At 40.6% G+C, this 25,938-nt stretch overlaps 1 protein-coding gene across 4 annotated transcripts in view; it reads left to right on the top strand.

Moving 5' to 3' along the window:
• Positions 1 to 12,978: 12,978 nt before the first annotated feature.
• The window catches only part of ATP7B (ATPase copper transporting beta), a 31,471-nt gene continuing 18,511 nt past the window's right edge, over positions 12,979 to 25,938 (top strand). For 3 of the 4 annotated variants that reach the window (XM_033514990.1, XM_015647539.2, XM_033514996.1), the window contains exons 1-5: positions 12,979 to 13,451; positions 20,628 to 21,849; positions 23,360 to 23,596; positions 24,696 to 24,859; positions 25,257 to 25,418. In XM_033514990.1, coding sequence (XP_033370881.1) covers positions 13,203 to 13,451; positions 20,628 to 21,849; positions 23,360 to 23,596; positions 24,696 to 24,859; positions 25,257 to 25,418 — 2,034 coding nt within the window. In that variant the 5' untranslated portion in view covers positions 12,979 to 13,202. Of the gene's footprint in view, positions 13,452 to 13,621; positions 13,889 to 20,627; positions 21,850 to 23,359; positions 23,597 to 24,695; positions 24,860 to 25,256; positions 25,419 to 25,938 lie in introns of those variants that run through there. The other variant, XM_033514991.1, reaches the window with a different exon arrangement.

The raw sequence follows: 25,938 nt of genomic DNA, 5'->3' as shown, positions 1-25,938 counted from the left end.
CCCCCCCTTCTCCATTTTAAAGTAATAAAATGCTTTATGTGGGAAGTTTGATCAGGATTACTCATTCTTCAGTCTGTTTCAGAGTTGAGGCTGTCCAAAATTTGAGCGAGTTTCAAACCTTGTTTCTTTAAACAAGACCTTTCCAGAACCTGTGATCCTTCAGTCTCTTTGAGGTCAGCATGATCTAATTCATGTTTTAGCCACCTGTGCATTTTGAGATCTTGTAGGTCTTAGGGATGTTTATGAAAGTCATCCTGTGTCTTCTGCATGGGAAGAGTACAGGTTGAAAAACAATGAATCATTAATTTATGTGGCCACTGCTATAACCAGAAGCAGAGACAAAGGCTGTGCTCTAGTTAGAAAAGTCCAGCTTAAACAATGGTTATTTGGACCTGCCTGGATTGAGTTTTCCATTTAGGATGACTCACCCTGTGAGTGTGAGACTGGAATTGTGGAAACTCAGAAGTGTATTGGTTATTTTACTGATGTAAAATAACCTGCAGAGAAGGACTTGGGGGTTCTTGTGGACAAAAAGCTGGAGAAGAGCTGGCAATGTGCAATTGCAGGGCAGAAGGCCAACAGCACCCTGGGAAACATGAAAAACAGTGTGGCCAGCAGAGTGAGGGAGGGAATTCTGCTGCCCTGTTCCACCCTGGTGAGGCCCCACCTGGAGTGCTTCATCCAGCTCTCAGGTCTTCAACACAGAGAAGACAGGGACCTGTTGAAGCAAGTCCAGTGGAGGGCCATGAAGATGGTCAGATGGCTTGAACATGTCTCCTATAAAGACATGCTAAGAGTGTTGGGGCTGTTCAGGGTGAAGAAGAGAAGGCTCCAGGGAGACCTCATTGCAGCCTTCCAGCACTTAAAGGTGGCTTATAAAAAGAAGGGAGGGTGACTTTACATGGACAGATAGTGATAGTGCAAGGGGAAACAGTTTTAAATTAAAAGAGGAAATATCCAGATTATGTATTAGGAAGAAATTCTTTACTGTGAGGGTGCAACAGGCTGCACAGAGAAGTTCTGGATTTCCTGTCCCTGGAAGTGTTCAAGGCCAGGTTGGGCCCTGAGCAACCTCATCTAATGGGTAGCATCCTTGACCACAGCAGAGGTCTTTATTGTCCCTTCCAACCCAAACCTTTCTATGATTCTGTGGCCTCTGGAGGCCATGTTCTCCAGTCCCCCTGTCCAAAGTGAGTACCTAGAGCAGATTGTCCAGGCCTGACTCCAGACGAGTTTTGAATACTTCCAAGGATGGACACTACACAACCTCCCTGTGTAACCTGTGCCGGTGCTTGGTCACCTTCACAGTGAAGAAATGTTTCCTGATGTGCAGAGGGAACTTTCCATGTTTCAGTTTGTGCCCATCACCTCTGGTCCTGCCACTGGACCCCTGAAAAAAAGAGCCTAGCTTGTCCTTTCACCCTCCCTTCACACACTGAAGGCCTTGTCAAGGCTTCAATAATCTCAGTTCCCTCAGCCTTTCTTCACAGAAAGATTGTCCCACGCATAAGAGATGGTCCAAAACTTCCCTCATTTGTCTCATGACCATTGCAAGAACAGGGACTAAGACCCTGAAGACCCCAAGGGACTTTGTACAGGGGTTCTGGCCTGGTTGAAGTGGATGCTTGCCAAGTGATTGTTTGCAGGGGTGCTTGCTGTGCTGCCACGGTCATTGCTTTCGTTCCTGCTGGTGAGCAGGGACTTGTGAAGAGCAGCCTGTTCTGTACCTTACACCTGCTTCCCAAAGCAATGGGTCTCATCACAGTAGCCTAGGAATTTCCCCACCTCTTGGCCAACTGCCCCTTGCTTTCAAACAGACTATAAACGTGACTTTCTAAGTTGCTTTCTCTGAGAGATCTCCCCATGGAAGAGACCACCGGTGACCCCATCTCTTCCACTGGTAGCTATAACCCCCCCCTTCCTTCTCTCTCTCTCCTTTCTCCCTCTCCTTTATCGCATAACCCCTGTTGGCACTAAAATAAAGGTGCTTTATTGCTGTTATGATTTAAACTGAAATCCCTTGGTGTCCTTTTTGCACTCTGAGATCAAAGGAACCTCTCATGACTCCCGCTTGTGTTAGTGGATCGTGACACCATGCTACTAATTATCTTAGTTGTTTTATTTTTTTTTCTTAGTCCCTCTAGTTGTAATTAAAAACAGATGTATTAATACTTTCAAAGTTCTTCTGTTAGCTTTTCATTAATCACAGAGTTTTCAGCTGCTGATGTGAGCAGTTTGAAACCTGTGCTGCTGACAGACTTGCAGATTGCAAAGCTTACCTTTAATGTGTGAATGTCCAACACAGGCTAATTAATCGAATCATCGACACTTCACAACTTCCCCACCTTCATTCATATGTAGCAGAGGATATTGCATGCATGCATTTAGGGCCTGACAAGAATTTTAGCAGGAGCAGTGATGAGCTCTCTGTGGTGCTCCTACTCCATCAGTGAGAATGGTGTTCAAAACCTTGTCTGTAGAAATTCCACAAGACTGACATGCCAGCAAAAGTAAACTAGCCTTGTTATGATGTCAGTTTTGTTTTCACCTTCCCAGAGATGTATCAGGTTTTTAAATTTTTATTGCTTCTGTAAACTTTTTATGTCCTGTTTTAATTGCTTTCCTTATTAAACTCCTTACTCTAAAGAAAGCCCATGCAAACTGGCTTTTTAAAGTGAAGACTATTTAGAATGCATAGCAGAATCCACTCACTGTGTGTTCTCCCCAGGCCTGCAAGGCATTTGAGACAGTTTTAAAGTATATTTTTGTAACTCTCATTCTTGCTGAGTAGTCCACATATGAGTAACTTAGTAAGATAAAACCGCTGGCAAGTAATAAGAGAAAGAAACTGGATTAATATTGTGTAAGGATATTCATATGACAGTCATGTGGTCTGTTATACTTTCTTGTCCAGTTAGTTACTTTCTTTTAGAAATATTCACAAGTTTCTTGTTCAGGGCTGCTGTCTGAGCTACGAAAATGCCTGGGACTGTTTTTAGTAGATGGAATCTCAGATCATTCATATACAGAGTAAGTTTTTCACTTTTGTATGTGTCTTGTGATAGGCTGTTAAACATTGCAGTACATTTGTTCTTCATTGCATAGTAACAGGAACAGAAATAAAGTTGCATCAGTTTGATGCTAAATATTTGTGAAACAAAACCCAAGCATTGGTAAGAAATTGTGGCATTGATATACCTAAGAAAAACCACTATTTTAATTTTTTCTTACTGATATCTTGCAATATTTAAGTTGCTAAATATAAGCAAGTCTAGTAATTTCTTTTTCACTGTCATCCTTAATTCTGAGTTACATGTTCTAGGGCATAGGTGTTGGCACCATGTATCTGTAAGCAAAAGCTGCTCTGTTTTTTTTTGGCAGAAGCAATGAAGAATTTAGCAGCTTGGATCTACAAATTATATTTGCAGGAGAGCCCATAAAAGACATTTATTTGTATCACCAGGCAATTTATACAGATTGAACCCATATATTTTGATTAACAGAAGATTGTTTTCACACAAATTGTCCCACTTGGGTAAAGACCATGAAGGAAAACAAATCAGTTCCTGTAGACTGTGACAGTGTTTTCAACTCCTGTGGATTTTAAACATCTGCCATTTTTTAGGGTGGCTGAAGGAAATGTTTTCAAGCAACTTAGACCACTGGCAGAAATGAGACAGCAAATAATGTACCCCTAATGATAACATCAGTGAGCTTGCAAAGGAACATTTGAACTCGTCTTAAGTCACAGCTTTTTCAGGTGGAAGTTTGGGATTCTTGAGGGACCATTTTTGAGGGTCTGTGATAGCATACACAAGCCCTTTTTGCTTTTCATTCTCCTTTCTGCAGATAGATAGTAACATATCTGTGGCCATCTGCAGCTAATTAGAACATGAAAGGGTTCCTGAAGGACCACCTTTTTCACTGTCTTACCTTAACACCTGCTCAGATCAACTATGAAAGTCCTCAGGGAGCTGTAAAACTTCACTGTGGATTTTTTTACTGAGTCAGATACTTCCCTTTTCAGACTTTGAAAGGTTCACAGAACTTGTTCACTGCACTGGCTTATTCAACATGCATTTTGCCACATGTGGTTGTGCACGCCTCTCTGCCTGTTTCGGGAAGCAAGGAAGAGTGCTATTCAGATGAAAATCCAAGTTGTTTCACATGGAGCTAGGATGAAGCAGGATTTGCATTCTGTGCTTGTGTCTGGCTCCTTGGCACTGATTAGGATAGAGAAAGGAGCCAGAAACTGCCTGCAGAGCAGGACAGAAGGGAGTAGGAGGAGACTGTTCGGCTAGTCCAGGCATGAGAGTTGTGGATACTGTGCCTCATCACCTCCTCTGACTTATTTCTATTCCAAGGATGAAGAAAGCTTGAAAGGTTGGTGATTTTCCCATGAAGTAGATTCAATCAAAGATGCTCTTTCAGGGGACTAACCAGGGCTGCTTAAAAGTACTTCCCTGGTGCACTAACTTTTCTTTCAATAAGCAGAGGTACCAGGAGGGAATGGTAGATGAATCAAGCCTGAATTTCCATGGCTAACATCTATGCTTTCCAGGAATTGAGAGCAGTTAATAAATCTCAGATGGTTGCTCAGCAACTCCCAGGGTTGGTACCTTCTTTTATGCTGAGCTGCAGAATGCATTGGTTTTGGCTAAATGTGTCCTTGGAAGAAACATTCTTTGCCCAGAGAACAGATTGATGTGACCTCTGGAAATGAGAGTATTGCCCAGAGCTGAATAAACTCAGTTTCAGAATTAGAAAGCTTTTTTGTGTTTTCTTTTCCTCACAGCTTCAGGCTCCAAGGAACTCTTTCTTCAGGAGTCAGATGTCTCAGTTTCCCCTGTGTCCTCATGCAATAAATGAATGCTGTTTTGACTGTGAGTTTGAGTTGTGATAAGCCAGTGTGTATGTCACAGGAAGCAGCCTGAGACAAAGTCTGCATTTGAAACCAGGATTTTAACTGCGTATTTCAATTTAGATGTTAAATATTTCAGATAAAAATACTTGTAAAGTATTTTTTAAATAGTAAAGTAAAGAGGTTTACTCTGTGTTGCCATTTCCTTTAGATGCTTTTCAAAGCAACTGTTTGTATGGAAGAGATTGCATAAAATTAGCAGCAGTTTCCTGTATTGATAATTTCATCCCTGACTGTTGCTTTTGTTCTGACATTTGTACCTGAATTCTTATTAACTTAGTGTAGGCTGCCAGTGTTACATTATTCAATAGGGAATTATTATTAGGTATTCCAGCAGAAAAAACCAAACATAAAATCAAAAGAACAACGACAGAAAATATATTTTCATTTTTATTTTTTATTTCTCTTCTTAGCTCCTGTAAGGCTCTACAGTGAATCAGTGTGTCTCTATCCAGGCAAGTTCTACTTACTTGCATGGTCACTTGAAATATTTTTTTTCCACTGATAGGAACTGGCAGCTCCATGCCTTTGGCTCTTGCCTGAGAGTTAACTGTAAGTTTATGTGAGATATTACACACAGACAGGGATAGTTCTTAGCTCTGGATAGCAAATAATTGACAGGATTTTTGTAGAAATGCAAGTTAGCTAAAAAGCAGCTCGAGTACATTACAGTTTTGATCTCTGACAACTGGAAACAGATGAGCCTCTACTCCATGTTCTCAGCAGAGGTTCCCCTCCTCGTTTCTTACCTGCTGTGGCAGAACAGGTCAGCCAGAGAGCTGGCACATCTTCTTCCCTCTCTAATTTGGGGAGAAAAATGCACCTAAGGGCAGCGCTGTATTTTGAGGCCCTGGCTGCTGCCTCTCGTGTGCCTTCTGTCCCACCATGAGTGCGGTGATGCTGAGCTCAGAGGTGTGTGAGCAGAGCTGTGGTTTGTTCACTCTTGTAGCCTTCTCTTGGCAGCACGTGGCACAGTCCAAAAGGGCAGGAGGTGGAAGGCAGGTGAGAAGGGCCCTCATGCCAGCCTAGCAGGGCTGTACCTGAGCTCTGTGACACAGAGTCACCTCAGAGATTGTGCTCTCTGCAAGAATGAGACCACAGACAGGGCTCTAACACTGTCTTGCCTTTTTCTGCCCAGTTACTGCAACCAGTCCACAGGGAGAGCAGGAAAAAAGGAAGTAAAAGAACTAAACAAAAAATGGAAACCCCTCTTCCCAGACAGTTTGCCTGGACCACCGAGAAAGCAGACAGTACTTTGTGCAAGGCACTGTGTTGGAGGAACCCAGGTGCTGTGGTGAGGAGTGCAGCTTTCAAGCTTACTTAGGGATTTGGGAGTTCTGGAAACTTCTCTCAGTGTGTATGTAGGTGGTTCCTGCCAGTCTGAGATAGACAAATCATTGTTAAAAGAAACTGAATTTGGTCTTGCTTTTACATATCTAGCCTGCCCTAATAAAGGCAGTATGTTTGTGTTTTAGATGTGGCATCTAAATGAAAACACAAGCTACTGTTCTGTCTTTTTTTTCTTGATTTCAGAGGCTGAGCAGTTGACTGGCCATAGAACCTGAAATACAAGTTTAAATCAGACTTATCAGTTTCTGGTTTGTTTTTTTTTATTATTTTTTGGGATGTTGCTTTTATTTTTTTGTTTGTTTGCTTGTTTTGGTTTGGGTTTTTTTGTATACTTTACAAATATGATGTACTTTATGCTGTTTACATAGTCCCAGGTGCCTCATCATATTAGTTTGCCTGCTACAGTAGGGAAAAATGGCTGTTTACTTTGGGAAAAAAATAATAATTTTTAAAATCAGTTCTCTTATTAACTTAAATCTCAATTCAGAGACGTATCACTTTATATAATCAAAGTAAATGCTACAACGAATACTGAGAAATTTACAAATTTTAAGCAGAAGCAACACTAATTAGTTTTTATTTCTAAATGTTGACAGCAAATATTAGTTCACAAGTAATAGCTCTTTCTGCTTTCTCAAATTAGCCTTTTAAAATAGTTACTTTGATGATATTACTCATTGTCAAGTTGTATCTTAAATATTGCAGTTAAAATGGGTAAAATGCTGGTCCCTTTTCTCTGCATGGAATTCTAAAAAGCTTTTGCAGAGACTTCACAAAAAAACCCAGCTTTGAGCAAGAGCAAGTCATGGGCAGGATCAGCAAACTAAGTTGGAAACACCGAAGTAAAAATACTGGGTTTATTGTGGTACTGCCTGACAAGTTCTGCCAGCCTTCTTAAACTGCTTGGTGCGTAAGCAGTACTGGAAATCTTGACTCCAATTAATTCATGCAGATTGCAATTGTTCTTTGCACTTAAACCTTGACCCAAAAGGTGTGCCTTTTTGTGTGATAATGAGATCAGTCTCGTGGTTCCCAAGACTTGAAAAAAAAATTCTGCAGTATAAACAGATAACAAAAATTATCATAATGAAACCAACGCTTCTAAAAGCAGACAAAGTACCAAGTCCATGCAATTTGCTATCATACAAAAAGCTGTGGAATGAAAAAGATCAGTACTCATTTTGGGGCCCTGTTACAAACAAGGTGCTTTGTTGAGTTTTGCTGGTTTCGAGCAAACAAACCTTTTTTAAATATTTGGAGAAGATTGAGTCTGCTTCCTGAAAAACTGAAGCCAAAGTCTGAGCTGATTTGATTTGAAGTTAGGTCATCAACTCTTAAGCAATTTTAAACATAGCAGGTAGGAATTTATTTTCTTTTATTTCAGATTTCTGTAGTTTCCTTTTTTCCTTGTAATGTAAGAAATAATGGTCATGCTTCTTTATCTGTTAAAAGAAATAGCTATACCATTTATGCTATAGAAACACTTGTGTATCCGGTTACTGCCAGTTTTCTTACAACTGTGGCCAAAGAGTTCCTTCTGATTTTGTGGCTCAAAAGTGCAAATGTAGGTAAAGAGAGAGTTTTGTTGCTTCTTCAATAAAAATGAGGTGCGGCCTTTTTTTGTGTGTGTTCAGTAAGAAGTATGTCAGTTGGGAGAATAAAAGATATAGTTCTGTACCATGAATATGACCAAGCTTCCACTGAACTTTCAGGTGTGACTGATTGATTTGTGGGGGAAATGGGAGTTGCTTAGTATGACTGAAAAAATGATTGTGGAGCAAGCACAGGGATTTGTTTGTAGAAAAATTGGATACCTTTACTAACTGCTTCTCTTTTGGCTTAAAGAGGGCCCTGACAGAGGAGAAACAGTTGTTTCACACAAGGGCTGGGTGTTTCCCAGGTTCACTCTCAAGCAATGTTTAAACAATTTGTTGATACCTGTGAGCTGCCAGCACTGTTGTTTGTGATATTACTATGAGTTTTGCAATACTTTACTTTCCCCCTCCTCTCTCTTTTATTTTTTTTAAAAATAAATGCTTCTCCTCCTGCAGTTCTGTTATATGTGTTTAAACCAAATACAATCTAATTCTGCTAAAATTAGGAAAGGGAGGAGGAATTCAAACATTTTAACTGACTGCATCCTGAAGACAAATTAGGAATAACTCAAAATACTCTCAAATATGAAATGACTTGTGGTTTAGCCTCATATCATTGTTCGTATGCCTCACATTTTGGCGATGATTGTATTTTGGTGGTTTAAAATGATGTCTGAAGAAGAGAGTAGGAAAATTATTAACGTTCAAAGGCAGACTGGATTTCTATGGTGATGTATTAATACCAATACATCCCTCTTTGCACTGACATGAAGTGCACATAAATGAAGTGATTCCTCTTGTCCGCCTGATGGATTGTTGCCTTAAGAGTAAGGCTAACTTTTCTGTTGCATTAAGAGGAAGGAGATTTGGCACGAAATAACCCTCCTTTGGTCCAGCTGGATCTCAGGTATCACAGGGACTTGGGACAGCTGAGTGATAGCCAATTTAGCTCTGCAAGTCCAGGTATGCTCAGTAAGAACCATCACAGTTACAGGTGCAAAAACAGTGCAATTCACTGTAAGGCTGGTTGTGCCCAAAGAGCTTTTGCAGCCAGATCTGAAGTCTGGTGGCATACAGTAACTCTTAGGGCCAAGTACAAAACAGTGCCATTTATTGAGCAACAGAAATGCAGGTTGTTACTGGACTGCTGGTGATAAATACACCACCTGAGAAGCATGTGTGAATACACAAAATATGAATTATACAGCTGGTGACAAAGACATTAAATTGCCAGATGGCTCTATAGGGCTAAAGTATGATCACAAATACACAAATTTCTAAATTTCCCAAAGAAGCACTCAGTATAGTTGAGTGTTCAAGTTCTATTTCTTAGTCATTCACAAAGGTGGAGTCTCCTTTAGCCTCCTGCCTCACTTAAGCTGTATCTATATTTTTCTCTTTGAGAGAGGGGAAAAAGTGAAAAGTTAAAGGTGATGTCATTCCACATTTGAGTGTAGTTTGAGAGACTGCAGTCATTCATGTAAAGTATATACAGGTTTTAGTCTGTTAGCATGTGCAGAGGCATGAAAAGTAATATGTATTTTGAGTTAGTTAAGCAAAGGTCAGTTTTTGCTCACCATTTGGGTCATTCCTGTGGCTTTTAGCTTCACTGTTTTAAACAGGGCAAGGCCACAACACCTCTGTGCTGTTCCACCCTTTGTTTCATGCCTCTCTTAGAATGATACATCAAGCTCCTTCAGTGTTTCTGCTCCGAACGTGTGCAGCACTTTGTTCCTGGTGAACTGTAGCCAACGCATGTACTCCTTCCCACTGAACTTTGTTTTTCATTCTTTTTCCCCACACAGATTAAAGAAATATGACCCTCTAACCTCCCAGTCCCTATTTTTTTCTTTCAACCCAAGCATCTCACATTTCAAGGCATTTTTAAGATTATTTAAGATACTTTCTTTGGTCATGGAAGCAGAAGGATTAGACACAGGCCAGAATAACCTATAAAGCCAAGGGTGAATGCACCTTGGAAACAAAATTTATATGAGAACACACTGTTCTTGTGTGTTTATATTGTAGTCTGATAATGAGGGAAATACAAAGGGCAAAACCCATGTTTGATCAGCTTTGAGCCTTGAAATCAAAGAGATTTAATTTTCTTTAATGTCCTGTGTTTTCTGATGTGAAAATGCAGACACAGTTGCTGGACACTAGCAGAAAGGTGCAAAGGCAGTAGGCGTGTTTTCTACTTGTTCTCTGAATTTCCTACTACCAAGGCAGAATGACTCCTCCTGGTGAAAATCCTAAGCTCTGCAAAATCCTGCCTTAAACCAGATGGTACTGTTATCAGACGAGAAGGGCAATATTGCCTTTCCTATTTCAGCCTTAAGTAAAATGCTCACCCTCAGTCTACAGCTGACAGAATTAGCTTAGACTCTAAAGGGGAAATTAATTGAGACAGAATGGAGAAAATAACTTGGAAACCAATAGCAGTCTGTTGGGGTGCAGAAGCAGCAACAGACAATTGCAGAGGTTAATTCCAAGCATCTGCCTCACTTCCCTGGCAGACATTGCCAGCCTTGAGGTGCCAATACTGGATCCCCTCTTGAAACTGTCTCCTGAATCATAAGAGAGTTGTGCAGCGATTGAGGTGGGGCAGAACCTCTGATCTTTCAGTCTCATGTATTTATGTAAGTAGGAATTACTTAGCTTTAAAAGATTCTCAGTGGTTTCTGCTTTGTGCCTGGTGCCTCTTCTCCAAGAGCTGCTTGAGACTCTGTCAGCTGCACAGGTTTCTTTTGCCACTGCTCTGCTCCGGCCCACAGCTAAACCAGGTATTTAAAGTGGTTAAAATATATCTTATGTCCCTTTTGTCTGAGAAGCTATAGCAACCTTTTTTTCTCCAGCCAAATCCTTCTTTTTAATGCGGATAAATGTCTTGTAAACTGAATGTGCTCAAAGCACAACTTCATGTGTTTCTTGTCTATCTCCAAATCAATATTCAGGACTCTGCTGAAAGCAAAGGACTGTGGGTCACTAAACAAGAATTTTTTTCCATTGCTGTTAGAAACAAACAGAATTTTATCTTAGGTTTCTTCAGAAGTTGGGGGGGGAAAAGGGTGACTGAAGGGAATTGGAGAGAAGATTCTTATTCAACATCTTGTTATTCTGTCTTCTGTTATTCTATCTAAGCTGAACTATGCTGGTAAACCTGAAATGAAGGAAAAAAAACCCAACAACCCTAAGTTGTTTTTACAGACTTTTTCATCACAGGTAGTTTTGAATATTAGTTACCTGCAGAAACATGCTCAGTTTGGTTTGGTATTTTTAATAGCAAAGATACTGTCAGAGATGAGTGGATCAAATATGTGTTTTATTGATGGCCAGAAACTGGAATTCCTCTTCCCTTAGAAAATTAAGAATTTGAAATTGCCATTATTTAAATTAGAACTTTAGAGCTGAATTTCTGAATATCTTTGATTTGGGATGAGAGGCCTGTTTTGTTTTAGAATTATGAATATTAGTTTTAAACTTTTTATATGTATTTAGTATGTAGACTTAGCTTTGGTATTTAAACATGTTGTACTGAAATTTTTCACAGAACTGTATGATTTTCAATTTTTCATTTCAGAACCAATTAAAATCCGTAGTTCCTGAAATTATTTCACCTTTAGCACAATTTTCTTTTTCAATAAAATGTTTGAACTGAAGTGAGGTGTGACTCTAATTGGTTTGATATATGCAGAACAAACACAAACACTTTAACCTTTGTAGTAATTCTCTTTACAAGGGACATTTCTCAAAATGTTTTCAAAATAGCCCTTTATAAAAGTTTAATATTATCACTGATTTTTTTATATTAATACAATGATACAGAATAATGCTGCAGCCATATTTAGAGTTTCACTTCTTTGGCAGAAGACCTTCTTTTTCCAAGAACTGAGGATCCATAGCTGTGTGGAAGTTATGATGGGGAGACAAGCTAGGATGCTAATGTCCTGCATGGTGGCTTTCTGAACCATTCTCTATGTGGCAGGGGTGTGAGGGGTGTACCTCTGCCTTTGGAAGTCAGACAAATCTGAATTTGTTCTGTCATTGTCTTTTGGTAAAGCTAGCTGATGGTAAAAAGGCATTATAGAAGTTATAAATATTATATTAATTATTTTGTCAAGTGGAGTGTCTGTAATTTGTCTCACAGGTTTTAGTAATGTGACAGAGATATGTTGAGGTTTTGACCCTGTGTGCTAACCTCTGCACAGGAGTAAATTTGTTAGTTTTTCCAACAAGTCCAAGAGATTCTGATTAAATTTAAAACAATTATTTTAAGGCTTGCATGTGCAGTGATGTAACTGCACAGGGAGGGAGGGTGGAAATTGCTAATAAAAAAATAATAACATCTGTTTTATTTTATAAATTTTATAAGCACATAAATGTGTGGCCCTGTACAGCGGTGCCTTCAGAAGTGCACTGCACTACTGTGGACTTGAGAACTTACCATAGGGCTGTGAATTCGCTGTGGGCAATCCCAGAAAAATATATTCAGGCTTGGCTCAAAGCACTTCTAGTGGTGGTACCTGTTGTGTGTCTGGCTGTCTAAATTAGATGTTCCTGTTGTTGCCCAGAGAATTTATGGAGAATATGTTTTATGTCTTGCCTTTCTGGCACTAATTGCTCATTTAATTTTGTTTGGTTCATTAGTTTTTAGTAAAGGTTGCTGATGGTAAAGAGGCACATTTTAGAAAGTGTAAATATTGTACTCACTCTTTTGTTTTCCCTCTTGAAACAAAGAATGAATGTTCTTGTGCCCTGAATGAGTGAAAGACCTTTGGTCTAGGAGCCTTATCTAATTAGGTAATCGTGGGCATGTTTTCAATGTTAGAAGGGACTTAATTTTATCCAAGAAACCCCTGGTAATTTCACAGAAGGAGGAAATGGAGCAGCGTTTTCCCTGTGTAGGAGCTGTGATTGTGCACATGGCCACAAGGAGCTAATGCCTGTCTGTGTGGGCTGGTTACGCTCTGGCTGCTGCACACAGGTCATGTTTGAGCAGCTTGTGAAAGGCAGCCTTGGCCAAGCCTGCTGCAACGCCGTGTGCAGAGATCAGCAGTGCCGAACGCAGTTTGGAAAGCACGAGGGATGCCAATTGGTGGGAAACATTTAAACTGGCAGGGAGAGCAGGTAGCTGAGTGCAGCCAGCAGCCTACATAAGGATCACAGGTTCCATCTGGGATTTTGTGATGAATGCCTAATAAGCGCATGGATTAGACGGGCAGAACTCTTCAAGCTGTTGTAAATGTAGCTGAAAGAAGCGTGGCTTGCGGGACACCAAATAACTGCTCTTGTAAAACTTTCCTTTGGCATTGCAATATTGAAAGTCCAAGAAAAAAATGGAGAGAAAACTGGACAATAAAATGAAAAGGGAACTGTCCTACTTAGCTACTTTAAACGACAGAAACATATCCCTGGTGTCTATTCGTAAGCAGCAGGCAGCTTGTGATGTGCCCGAACTACTGATTATTGGTGAAAAGTCCAAGACGGCATCTCCGGTAAAAGCAAGTAGTAACTTGCAGAAAGAAGAGAAACTTTTGCAGAGTTACTCCATGGGAATGACAGAAATCAATACAGTTGGAAAACAGGTCAGTGAGCGCTGGTGTGTGTGTGTGTGTGTGTGTGTGTGTGTCTCTGTGCGTGCATGTTGGGAGGGACGTGGTGTTTCTGAACTGGTGGATTTAAAACAAAGCATGTTGGACATGGGTTGTATATTAAAGGAGGTTAAACCTTCTTTATCTAAATTGTCTCGATCCCCAGCATGGATGCCAGCCCCATAACAAGCATGCTAAGTCCTCTGGGGATCCTCTGAAAATAATTGAAACTAGATGTTAATGATGACTTATGCCATAGAAGCTAATGAGCATTGTTTCAGCTCCACCTCTAATAACACAGAGTGGTGATTCCTAGGAAGGAAACATAATAGTATTTCTCTTGAACTGCAATTGCTCCAGTAGTTTAACAGAAGCTCATACTAGTTTGGAATAACAGAAACTCCAGAAACATTAAAAGGTTCTTATTGTAGGTAAGTAGTTTATTTATATCTACTAAGTGGGTGCTAGTGAAGTGTTGATAAATACATCTGTGTAACTTTTTTTTTAATTCAGTGTTGTATATAACTGATATTTTTTGAGATTAACTGCTGTGGTGAAGAGACTTACAAAGATCAATGCTGATGGAAACATGATGAGGTTCATTATTTTTAAAAGAGTTTTGCTGTTTAAAATATATGTACACTGAAGTAATGTAGTTTGGATCCAGGAATATTGTGAATATATAAGGAAAATAAACTCTCAGAACAAAGCTCAGTTGGTTTGGAGTATGGTACTAATAATGCCAAAGTTGTAGGTTTGAGTCCTGCATGAGTCATTTGCTGAAGAGTTGGACTTGATGATCCCTGTGGGTCCCTTCCAGCTCAGAATGTTCCGTGATTCTGTGTTTTCATGTTCTTTGAAACTATGTGTACTTAGAATGGCTCAAATAGTGTCAGGCTGGAATTAAATAACAGCCAGAAGACACCAAATATATCTGAAAGCTTTTTCTGCCTCAAGTTACTTCTTGTCTTATAAATGTTTGGTAGAAAACAATCATGACATAAATGACTTTGTTCTACCAAAGGATCTCTTTTCTGTATTCAGTTCATAGGGATATATATGTTACTTGTACTGATGCTGTAAGGAACATCACAAAGAGGTTTGCCTTGTTTTAATTCTAAATTAGAAACATTTTGTTTACAGCAAGCCTTTTCCCTTTCCCATAAACCAAACTTGGTTTACACAGCTCCCTTTAATTTAAAAGTGCCTGTTAAGGCCTCTGAGGTTAGGCGTCATTTTAGTAAGACTCGCTGCAACTGCCTAAATCTTTCCCTATCCTCTGTACTGTTAGAGAAGCCTAATCCCAGATGGGGAATAGCAGTCCCTTGGCAGAAGAATTAGTAGAATTAACTTAGTATTTTGGAAACAAAAGCCTTATAAAGGCTGCTTTGTAGTAATATTCTCATTGAATCTTGACATTGAGGTTTAGAAGGTGTTCTTTCCCTCATTTAAGACTCAGGAACTGTTTGAAAAATATCAAATTGTGTTGCAAGTAGTTACTGAATATAGTAGCTACTGATATTTGTTAATCTTTGTTTGGGAGAGGAGAGGAGAAAGAACAACCAGTTATGATCTAATACATTTAAACAATATGCTCTAACGAGATACACTGAAAAACGTTGAGAAGGATGAGGAGTGAATTTCTGGCTACTCTGTGTGACAGAGTGCTGCTGTTACAGGCACAAAATTGAAGACTCGTGACCTTTGATGTTTTTGTGGCTGCTCTGCCCTCATTTTGTTGTTCACTGTCTGCCTATAATAAACTGGGAAACATCTCAAGCATTTAATTATTAGTGTGTGGCTTTTCAGTTGTGTGCTGCTGCCGCCTGAGTCCACAGCCATGAATCAGGCAGTTGTGAAAGAAGGAAGTAGGGAATGTAAAACACAGATAAGATAATTCTTCGGGCAGTTGTGTGCTCAAAGGTAAGAGGGCAATTTCAGCCCACAGGGGTACAGGGAAAAGAGCAGCCCAAAACTTCAGGACATAGTGGATGAGAGGTTCAGTGACCTCCAGCGTTTGTGGATGAGCAGGCAGGGAGAGGCAGAGGGGGGAGGTGCTGAGTGTGCCGGGCCCCATCTCCTCCCTAGCTGATTTCCTGGCATCACTTTGAGGAGCCTGGTGCTTGAGTTTTAGGATGTGAAAGTTGCCATCCCTGCAGGCCAGGCAGAGGAGGGCAGGAAAGCAGTGCCAGCCAGTGTTGTTGTCGGAACAGACATGACACAAAGCAGATCCTTAAAAAAAGTTATCCAAGTTTTTTTATTGTGCTCATACATAGCGTTTTTACACCCTTCTGACCCCATAGGGCACCCCATCTTGTTTGCCATCATCACACCACCCTCAAGTCCATTGGTGGAAGCAATGTTTTGAGAAAGCATCCCCAAAAATCCAAAATACAGATAGATCCTGTTTTTCATGGTGTTTTTCGCAGCACAGATGTTCTTTGTTTTCTTCTACCTTTATCTTCTTTCTCTTCTTCTCACTGACATACAGGAATTCTGCTGGCTTCTTCTTTCTGTTGACTCTTTCGCTTCACCCAGTGTGAGCCCTCTCCACAAGCCAAGGCAGGAGAGCTGTGCTGGATGAGCAGAGAGGAGCAGTTCTGTGCTGGATCTTGGTGTGGGTGATGCTCAGGGAACTGTGGAGTGCACCTCTCACAACTTCTGCCTTGTGCTGCAGAGACCAGGAGCGTTATACTGGCATTTTGGAGGTGGCTGCATCTCTTGGGAAGAGAAAAACGTAGAGGGATGGCTTTCCTGGTGACAGGCCCTCCCACCAAGTGACCATGAAACACAGCAATGGAGGCAGCATGGGGACTCAGCCATTGGTGGCTGGTGGCTGGGCTGTGAAGCCAAGGAAGGCACAAACCTTATGGAGCTCACAGCCATAGTGTTGCATCCATTCTCAAGACATGGCTCACCATGTGTGAGGATCTTACCCAGTGCTGTGGTTTCCTTTGGGTTTTTTTCTGAGTTCAGTTGTTTTTCTCAGATTTATTATGTATCCCTTCACTGCTTGAACTCTCAGCCTTTGCATATTTGAATGGGAATATCCAGAAGAAGGAGCTTGTTTTGGGGGACCATAGGTAAGCATGATGCTGGCCCTCTAAGGGTAGCCCTCAATGGGGTGGGTTTTCTCCACCAGCCATACAGACCATGGGCAAGGACTACCTTTCCCAAATGGACCAGCCATGAAATGGATGCTATGATGCCAAGAGCTCTGTGCCAAACCAGGGCTCGAGACTTGGTGCTTCCAATCCAGCAGCATCTCCCTGCATATTCCTTTTGGATGATCTTCCTGCTGGCTGGAGGCAGTCAGAAAGGGGAGCATGAGCCTCTGCCTCTTCCAGCTGTTCCCAAGCCCTGCTTTGCCCCAGGACAGGTGTGTGTGCCACAGCTCCTGACAGGGACATCAAGGGCTGTTCTACATGCTTTGTTTCTTGCTTTGAAATCCTCATACTGGGACTAGGGCTTCAGATGCCACACTTCTGCACATTTGCTACTCATCTTGGGTCTGGTTCAGAGCTCCTCCTGTAGATGCAAGTGTTTTCCAACCAGTTCTGATGCTTTCTTTAAAGCTCCCTCCATCTGCTTCTGATTCTGTGTCAATGATTTCTCAAATCATTGACACAACTTCTCAAATTTCTTCCTTTTTTTCTTTTTTTCTTTGTATTGTTTCTATGAGCTTCATAACTTCTTTGTGTCAGGATTCTTAGCTTTCAGAGTAGAGACTCGCTGTGCTGTGGGCTTTCAATTCCAACTTTTACATGCAGAACAAAGGAGGGAAAGAATTGTCATAATTTCATGTGTAATTATTTGCATATTATTCACATAGATACTGTAAAAATATGCATGAGACTGGTAGAGCAAACAGAAATCTGGTGGAAATCTGCTCTTTAAAGTGAGCCATTCTCTTTTGGTGTGAGAGACAAAAGAGTAATTACAGCCAGTTCTTTCATACCTTTCCTTCTGGATGTAGAGTTAGATGCATTTTCATTATTTTGTTCGTATTTCTCTCTGGGCAGAAAAAAAGCAGAAGGTACTCAGTCCCAATGCCTGAGAGTCCCAAGCACCTTTTTGGGAATTTTTGCCATTTTGGTGGTGACTGCTTCTCTGGTCCTCTTGCAATAGTATTTCTGAATTACTGTACAGCCTTGCAGATGCCATTTGATGAGTGGGTGTTAGCTGGTATCAAGAAACCCTTTTCTGAGACCCAGCATGTGCCCAAGGAAAACTATGGACACATTTCTGTATGCCTCATCTTTGTGTCCTTACATGAATCTGCTGTTTTCCTCTTGTCTGGTATAGAAGCACCCTTCTTGCAAATACACACATAGATGTATTTCTGCCTATTCCATTTTTGGGGTTCTTTTGAAGCTGTTAAAAACAATACTAAAGGTTTTGTAAATACTTTATTTGTACCTGTGCACATTTCTTGGTTTTGAAGGGAGATTCTTCAATGTCTTGGCACTTGTGTTTGTGGTTTTTTTTTAAGGGAAAGAAGCTTTTTAATTTTCTTATATCTATATCCCCTCTCTATTTTTTCCTTGCTATTTAAAATTTTGTGTGAAAGGATTTTTCTCCTACAGAGCATAAGCATCAGGTATCAAAGTATCAAACAAACTATTTTTTGTCGATTCTTCTGAATGCTGGGATAGCTTTTTATGCAAAACAAAAAGCAGTGGCCAAGTTTTGAAGTTTTTGTGGCTTACAATGCATTGAAATAGTGGAATCAGTCCTTGCTTTTATGTTCTTCAAAAGACTGGATAATGAGAAATACTCTCTAATCTTTTTACACAATTAATTTGAATTGCTTTTATGTCACGGGGTACCTAGGAAAACTGAGACAATTAGTGAGCATGGGGGTGGAGGGAACACAGTGGAGGACATAGGGCCTGTGATGGTTCCTGAGTTCCATCTGCAAGGGGTGGCCAGACAGGCAGTGAAGCAGAGAGTGGAAGACGCTCATCTCCTCATTCTCTGTTTCACCAAAAGATGCAGAAGGCAAAATACCTTTGTCCTGTGAGCCAAAGTACATGCACAGGGTGAGCTTCTGTAATTGTCACACAGATTTCACTGGCTTTTTGATAAGAGCAGGCCACTGTGAGCAGTGTCCTTGGGGAACTGGGGACAGGGAAGAGGGGGGGATGGATAATACTCACGTAACACTTCTTGAGGCAGAATTTACAATAAATGTGAGTTTGCGTTTAGGCTGCATCTGAAATGTGGTGGTTGGGAGACTGTTTTCAAATGTGATTTTTTTCCCCATATGCAAGGACAGGTTATTATTTCAAATTGTGGGAAGTTATAACAATAGGAGGACACAAGAATGGGGGTGTCTTGGTTGTCTTTGCGTGGTGCTTAAACAGGACACCACATTGGCAGGGAAGTCTGACCAACTGTTAATATTTTGTTCTGAGAGGAGGTGCCTGTGGCACATTTCCATGTATGTTGGCGATTTCACAAACTTAAGGGAAGGGAAGTGCAAGGAGAGCAGTGTCCTGGGTGCTGCCAGGCCTGTGGGAGGAGGAGGCAAAGGGGATGCCAGGATAAAATATTCCTTTGACTCTTCTTCCCCAACATCTCTGGAGTGCAGCCATGAGGCTGAGCAGAAGGGGAGGGAGCAGGAGGGAGAGTTTGCTCTGAGGATAATTGAGGGGCTGCACCATAATCTTGAAGAGTTGAAATTGCTCATTCCTCTTCCTGTTCTAACAAATACAGTATAGAAAAGGCTGAAAGCAAATTTCTTGTCTTAAATTTTTGCTGTTTTGGTTGTGACCCCAGACCTCATTATTCCCAAGCTGTCTAAGCGTAAAACAAAATCAAGTTAATGAATTTTGAATACTGCATCAAATGAACTGGATGCAGTCTAGTGTTATTAAGCAGTCTAAACGCTTCTCATCCATGCTGTGGTATTGAGAAGGGAGTTTTCTCGTGGGTTATAGGAACAGGATCTGCAGTACTGAAGCTGATCCAGTGGGCCCTTCTCCAGGCTCTTCCTGCAGTAATGCCCAGCATCAAGTGTTTTATTGGATGTCAGAGTGGCCAAGGCTTTGCAGGCAAGAGAACAGATTAATCCTAGTAGTTTTCATCTAGATCTATTTAAAGTTGCTTTAAATCATGGACATGAATTTTCATGTTCTTTCCATGAAATCTGACAATCTAGGACTTGTCCCTGCCCTTTTCAATCTTGATTATCATATGGCTCCAGCAATTTTAGATAGAGTCTGTGCCCTCAATAATTGTTCTGTGAGAAGCATTGAAACTTTTTTTTTAAAAAAATATTTATTTTCAGTTAAATTGAGTGCGTTCATCTGCAGAGTTCCAGTATTGCAAAGCCCAAGATCTGACTGAGAAATAGTTCACTTCTGGCTGGCCTGTTTCAGTACAGGCCATCCTGAAAATCAGTGCTGGATCAAATCAGTGAGTTACTGTAGCACTCTTAGGTGTCTCACAAGTAGGCAAATAAAATTAAACCATAGTGAAAATATCTGCTTACACTTCTGTGTCTTTCAAGGTCTTTGTTAGATACAGATTTCAAGTTAAAAGGGTTATATATTAAATGCAGAGAACCCAGGCCTTTGTGTGCATGCATCATGCAGCTGACCCTCCCTGCATCAACTTGTTTCAGGCTTCTGGAAACATAGTGTTTCTGTTTTCTTGGGCTTTTTGGTTTTTTTTTTTTTTTGGTTTGGTTTGAACTCCTCCTGGGAAGTAGCAGGCTGGCCAAACTGGGCCAGTTTATGACCTTTTTGGAGAGGCAGTCAGCACACTGTGACCCACTGAGCCAGTGACATTGTGCTCTAAAGAGCAGCTCAGTCTGTGTGATGGACATGTGCTGTGGCTGCTGAGAACTGAAGTTTTAAATTACTTGGTTGGGGTAGGAATACTGAATCAATTCTGCTTTTATATCCCTAGTCAGTATTTTCTAAATTGCTGCTCAAAAGACTGTCACAAGCCTGATTCATCATCATGGGCATAACTCACTGATGATAAATATTCAAAGTGTAAAATAATGTTGTAAAGGGTTTTGGCCATCTTGACTAACTTGAGAGCGCTTCTACTATGTGCTTGTGAAGCACATATGAAGCATGTGTGCATATGAAGATTGTTGTTGCTTTTACAAGGCTGAAGATACAAGCATTTATTTTTACTTTTCCACTTTCTCCTTAGGCTTTGCCCAACATTGATTCTCCTCCTGGTTGTGAGCTGAACCCTACAATGAAACATAATTTTGCGTTTGACAACATGGGCTATGAGGAGAGCTCTGAAACCATGCCCTCCCCACCTTCCCAAGAGAATACTGTGGTAGTCAACATTGTGGGAATGACTTGCCAATCATGTGTGCAGTCAATAGAAGGCCGAATTTCCAAGGTGAAGGGCATTTTAAGAATTAAAGTCTCCCTTGAGCAGAACAATGCTGCTATCAAGTATCTGCAGTCAGAAATAAGTCCTGAACAGATTTGCCAGGAAATTCTGGATATGGGCTTTGATGCCAACATAGCAGAAGAGAAGTTGACAACAGCCACTGTAAATTTGCCGAGCTTGAAAGAAGCAGTAGTTAAACTTCGGGTAGAAGGCATGACATGCCAGTCCTGTGTCACCACCATTGAAGGAAGGATTAGGAAACTGCACGGTGTAACAAAAATCAAGTTGTCACTTGATAACCAAGAAGCAATTATTGCTTACCATCCTTACATCATTCAGCCTGATGACCTCAAGAGCCACATCAGTGACCTGGGGTATGACTGCACCATTAAAAGTAAATCAGCTCCTTTGAAGCTGGGTGCCCTTGACCTCCAGCGTTTGCAGAATGCAAACCCCAGGGAGACACCTGCAAGTCTCAAGAGTGATGGGCTGGATCCGCTGGTCACCGAGATGGGTAGCACAGCAACAGTGACAGTACAGATAGAGGGCATGCACTGCAAGTCCTGTGTCAGGAACATCGAAGGAAATATATCAGATCTTCCTGGAATAACAAGTATTAAAGTGTCTTTGGAGCATAAATGTGCTGTGGTACAATATAGCCCAGATTTAATCACCCTGTCAGCTTTGCTGCAAGCTATTGAATCCCTTCCACCTGGAAACTTTAAAGTAAGCCTCCTAAATGATTCAGAAGCAAATAAAGCAGCACCTCCCTCAGGTACTTTCACATACAATGTCATCAGACAGCCACCACAAGGTACGATGGCTGTTATTAAGATTGATGGCATGACCTGCAATTCCTGTGTACAGGCCATAGAAGGGGCCATAGCACGGAGGCAAGGAGTGCAGGATGTAGCAGTTTCTCTAGCTGGTGGTACTGGGACCATACACTACGATCCAGCTGTCACTAGTGGAGAAGAGTTAAGAGCTGCCATAGAAGACATGGGATTTGATGCCTCTGTGCTGACAGGTAACTTTTTTCTTCTGCGGGTCACATGCCAAGGTGGGTCTTGCAACGTCGGCATTGAGATTCCTTTCTGGAGAGAAACTCTTAAAGCATCACATTGACACTGTCTCTTCCAAATGCTTGGCCTGATCTGACCTCCCTTAGCAAGGGATAGAGGTTCCAGCTGTAAATCACCTTGTTTCAGCCCTCAGTGACTGCAGTTACAGTGCTGAGGTAGAAAGCCTTTCATATAGCTCATTTCATTACCCCCTGAATAGGTGTCCTCCTATGTCCACAGGCTGCTGTAAGTACCAAACCACCTATCAAACCAAATGTTTACATTCATGTTCCAGAATACTAAAACATACAAACTTAATGAGGTATCTTTCATTTAAAACTGTTTTTTATCTAGCTAAAACCACTTTTTACTGTCTTTAGCCTTTGACATTTATTTCTTGAGTACTTTCACCTGCCTTACTTCACTAAACCTTGCTTTAAGCAATGTAAGTGGCAAAATTCAGGTACTCTTTGGTGGGAACAGCTGCTTTTACTTGCCAGCTATAGCAGTGTAGGCATTTTGTACATGTGTTCAATGTTTAAAAAGTTGTTTTGATGCACAGTCTCCTCTTTTGCAAATTTTGAATGTGGCAATTTTTACCTGCTTCAAGTAAACATATTTGCTTTGAAATACTGATGTAGTTTACCTGAAATTAATTAGTTTGATCCCAGAAAAACACATCCTATTCACTTCTCTCATGGGTCCAATCCCTCTGAATCTGTGATACTACTACAAATGGGGAAGAGCCTGATTGTGATGTTTAATTATAATTTGTTTGGCTTATAATTTGTAGGTAAGAGACCTTCTACTCCATCTGGGAAAGGAGGGAATCCCTTAACATGTTTGGAAGCAGCTTCTGCTCCTTTACACAAACCTCTGCCCAAGGGAGGTAGTTTGTGAACACAGCTGGAGCTGTTGTGTGTCTGTTCAATACCTGGCAAAGAATAAAAATGTTTGCAAGAAGTCTGTTTGTGTTCAGGTCTCTGGGGTGCTTCCAATACTCATTTTGTAGTACTTGCAGTGTGAATACTGTGCTGTAAAGAGAAACATGTTGAAAAACTTGTTGTTTTCCTTGTTTGAGATGAAGTGATATGAGTTCTGCATAGATGGCAACAATGACAGAATGGTTATGACTGGACTACATTCTCAGTGCTGGATAAGCACTGTCTAGATACCAATATATCTTTATCAAGTGGAGATAGCTGACAGCTATAGGCACTGAAATTGGAGGGAATCATTTGCCATCTGAATGTGGAAAGCTAGTTCTGTGGAGTTAGATGGTCAAGTGGTACTGGTGAATATGTATTTTTACAAGCTTGGTAACAACCTATATTATTTCCACATAGAGACCAAAGCTATCATGTCACCTTCTAAACAACTATGAGTGTTTGTGTGGTTGATAAATGTGACTTATTTTTACTTTTGTGTCATCCAATCACACTGTAAATAGTTCAGTGTATTGTGCATTTATTCAAGATACTGCCACTGGAGAACACAGGAGCCAGCCTGATGCCAGCAAAGCTGCTGTGCAGCCTCAAGCACCAGAGCCTCCTTGCCAAGGCGATGCCTCAGATGCTCTTCCAGACAGTTCTCACCCTCATGGGTCAAACCAGCTCAGTGGAGCCACAGAAGAAAAGTGTGTTTTACAAATCACAGGCATGACCTGTGCATCGTGTGTGTCTACCATTGAAAGAAAGTTACAGAAAGAAGTTGGTAATAAATTTAAGATTCCTATAATGAGTCTAATAATAAGGGATGATGGGATGGAAAAGATATTCTATGAGATTAATGGAAGAGGCTGTCATGCAGCATCTGGAAGTTAAACACACTTAATGCTTTTTCTTAGTGCTAACGTAACTATGTCACTGTTTAACTATCCTATTGCGCTGGTGGACAAACATGATGAACATACTTGTAACAGGTTGTAAGGTGATAAAAAATTCAAATAAGTCTGAAGACAAGAACACAGAAATGGTTGTCATTTAGTTTTCAGGGCCTTGTTGGTTTACAAAGCAATCCATCTCCTCCAGAGCCATTGAGAACTCAGGCATGCTCGAGTGTATTTGCACAAGCAAGTGCAAACAAATGAATGGCTCCACTGCCAGGGCAAGCTTAGGCACAGTGGTGTTTACTCGTCTAGAATCCTGCAGGCTGGAGCTGCCTTTCCTCTGGCCTTGCAGAAGATTAACAGACGAGCCTTAGCAATGTCTGAGTCCATTTATATCAGCATGCCTTTGGTAGGTTTTGCTTATTGGTTACTCTCTCCCCAGTCTCCCTGTGATGGTCTCACTGCCTTGATTTAGAAACTAAAAAAAACATTAGCTCTTCAAATATTTTTTTTTTTCCTTGTGATCTCTATGTTTTGATTTTCCATTCTAAATGTAGATTTCTCCGGGCTTTTTATTTATTAAAAAAATAAGGAGGGGTGGGGAGAAAGAAAATAAAAAGGTCTAGCATTGTGCTGTGGGGCTTGTTCCCAACTACAAGAGTCTAGGGTAGACCTTGCAGCAGTGGATGTAAAGATTGCTTCCAAACATCCTTTCTGCCTCATTAGATCATAGGAAAACTTATCTCCCTCCATGTGTAAATCTTGCAGTTCCTCTCATTGCCAAAGAGTAAACTCAGTGCAGCTGGGTCTCTGTAAAAACTTTGCAGTTGTGACTAAGGAACAACAGTAGAAGGAGGCAGAGAGAAATCAGAAGCTTATAATATCTCTAAGTTGTTAGAGTCCTTACTGACAGTCACTTGTAGTATTTTACTTTTCTTTCCCTCAAAGGAGCTACATTATCTAATATTTTTATTGCCTCTGCAGGAATTGTTTCAGTGTTGGTAGCACTGATGGCAGGTAAAGCAGAGATAAAATACAAGCCAGAACTCATACAGCCTCTTGAAATAGCACAGCTGATCCAGAATTTGGGTTTTGAAGCTACCATCATGGAAAATAATGCAGAAACAGAAGGGCAAGTGGAGCTTCTTGTAAGTCACATGTATTTGAAATTATATGTTTGTTTTGGAAAAGTCAGGTCTGGAAGACTCATTTTCTTGCAAATAGCTTTGCTGAGCTTCAGCAGCTCAATTCTGGCTAAAAGTGACACTTTTTTCCGTAATTGCTGAAAAGACAAAATCAACTTGTCTTAGAAGAACCTATCCAAAAGCACTGAAATAAAAAGTGATAGGTCTATGCACAGATTAGACTTTTCTTAGCAAGCAGGAATGAAAGAGAAGTTTTCCATTAAGGCACTTTAGTACAGACTCTGAGAAACTGAGAATGTGTCAACAAATACATATTGCTAATGCTGTTGTCTCAAGTGCACCTACAAATATTGAGTGAATGTGGGGGATTGCTAACTACTCAAGATTGCCTTTTCTTTAGATTACAGGGATGACTTGTGCTTCTTGTGTTCACAATATTGAATCCAAGCTCATGAGAACAAATGGCATATTCTCTGCCTCAGTTTCACTTGCGACTAGCAAAGCTCACATCCTGTTTGATCCTGAAATTATTGGACCTCGAGATATTATAAAAGTAATCAAGGTAGGCTTTGGAAATTTTTTATGTATGGACAATTACATGGTGAAATTTAGTAGGAAATAAAGCAGCTGATATTTGAGAGGTTTCACTGATTTTGTAGATGATATAGTTATTGCCATGTTTTTATGCTCTTGTGTGAGGCTGCTGTGTTCCACAGGAATGCATAAGCTCCCCAGCTGTTACTCTAAAAACTCACTAAAAACTACAAAATGAACCTTTTTTATCTTTATCTAGCAAAAGTGTCTTATATATATATATATAGTGTCTTGCCATTCTGTGTGTGGAATCACAGTCATTAAAATGAAGTATTGCTAATTCAGAAAAAAGTACTTCTTTCTCTTGACAGCGACAAAGGCTGTAAAAGAAGTTGTGCCACAGCTCATGCCACAAGTATTACAGATCTCTGTACACACTTGCATCTATTCCCACATCTTTTTGAATGGAAACAGCTTGTGATACAGCCTGATATTAAATGAAAAAATCCTGGTTTACCAGTAATCGCACAGATCATAAAATTCACTGT

The sequence above is a fragment of the Parus major genome, chromosome 1 (genome assembly GCF_001522545.3).
Source record: "Parus major isolate Abel chromosome 1, Parus_major1.1, whole genome shotgun sequence".
Classification (NCBI taxonomy): Eukaryota; Metazoa; Chordata; class Aves; order Passeriformes; family Paridae; genus Parus; species Parus major.
The sequence above is the reverse complement of the archived record's forward strand: the minus strand, read 5'-3'. Positions and strand labels throughout refer to the sequence as shown.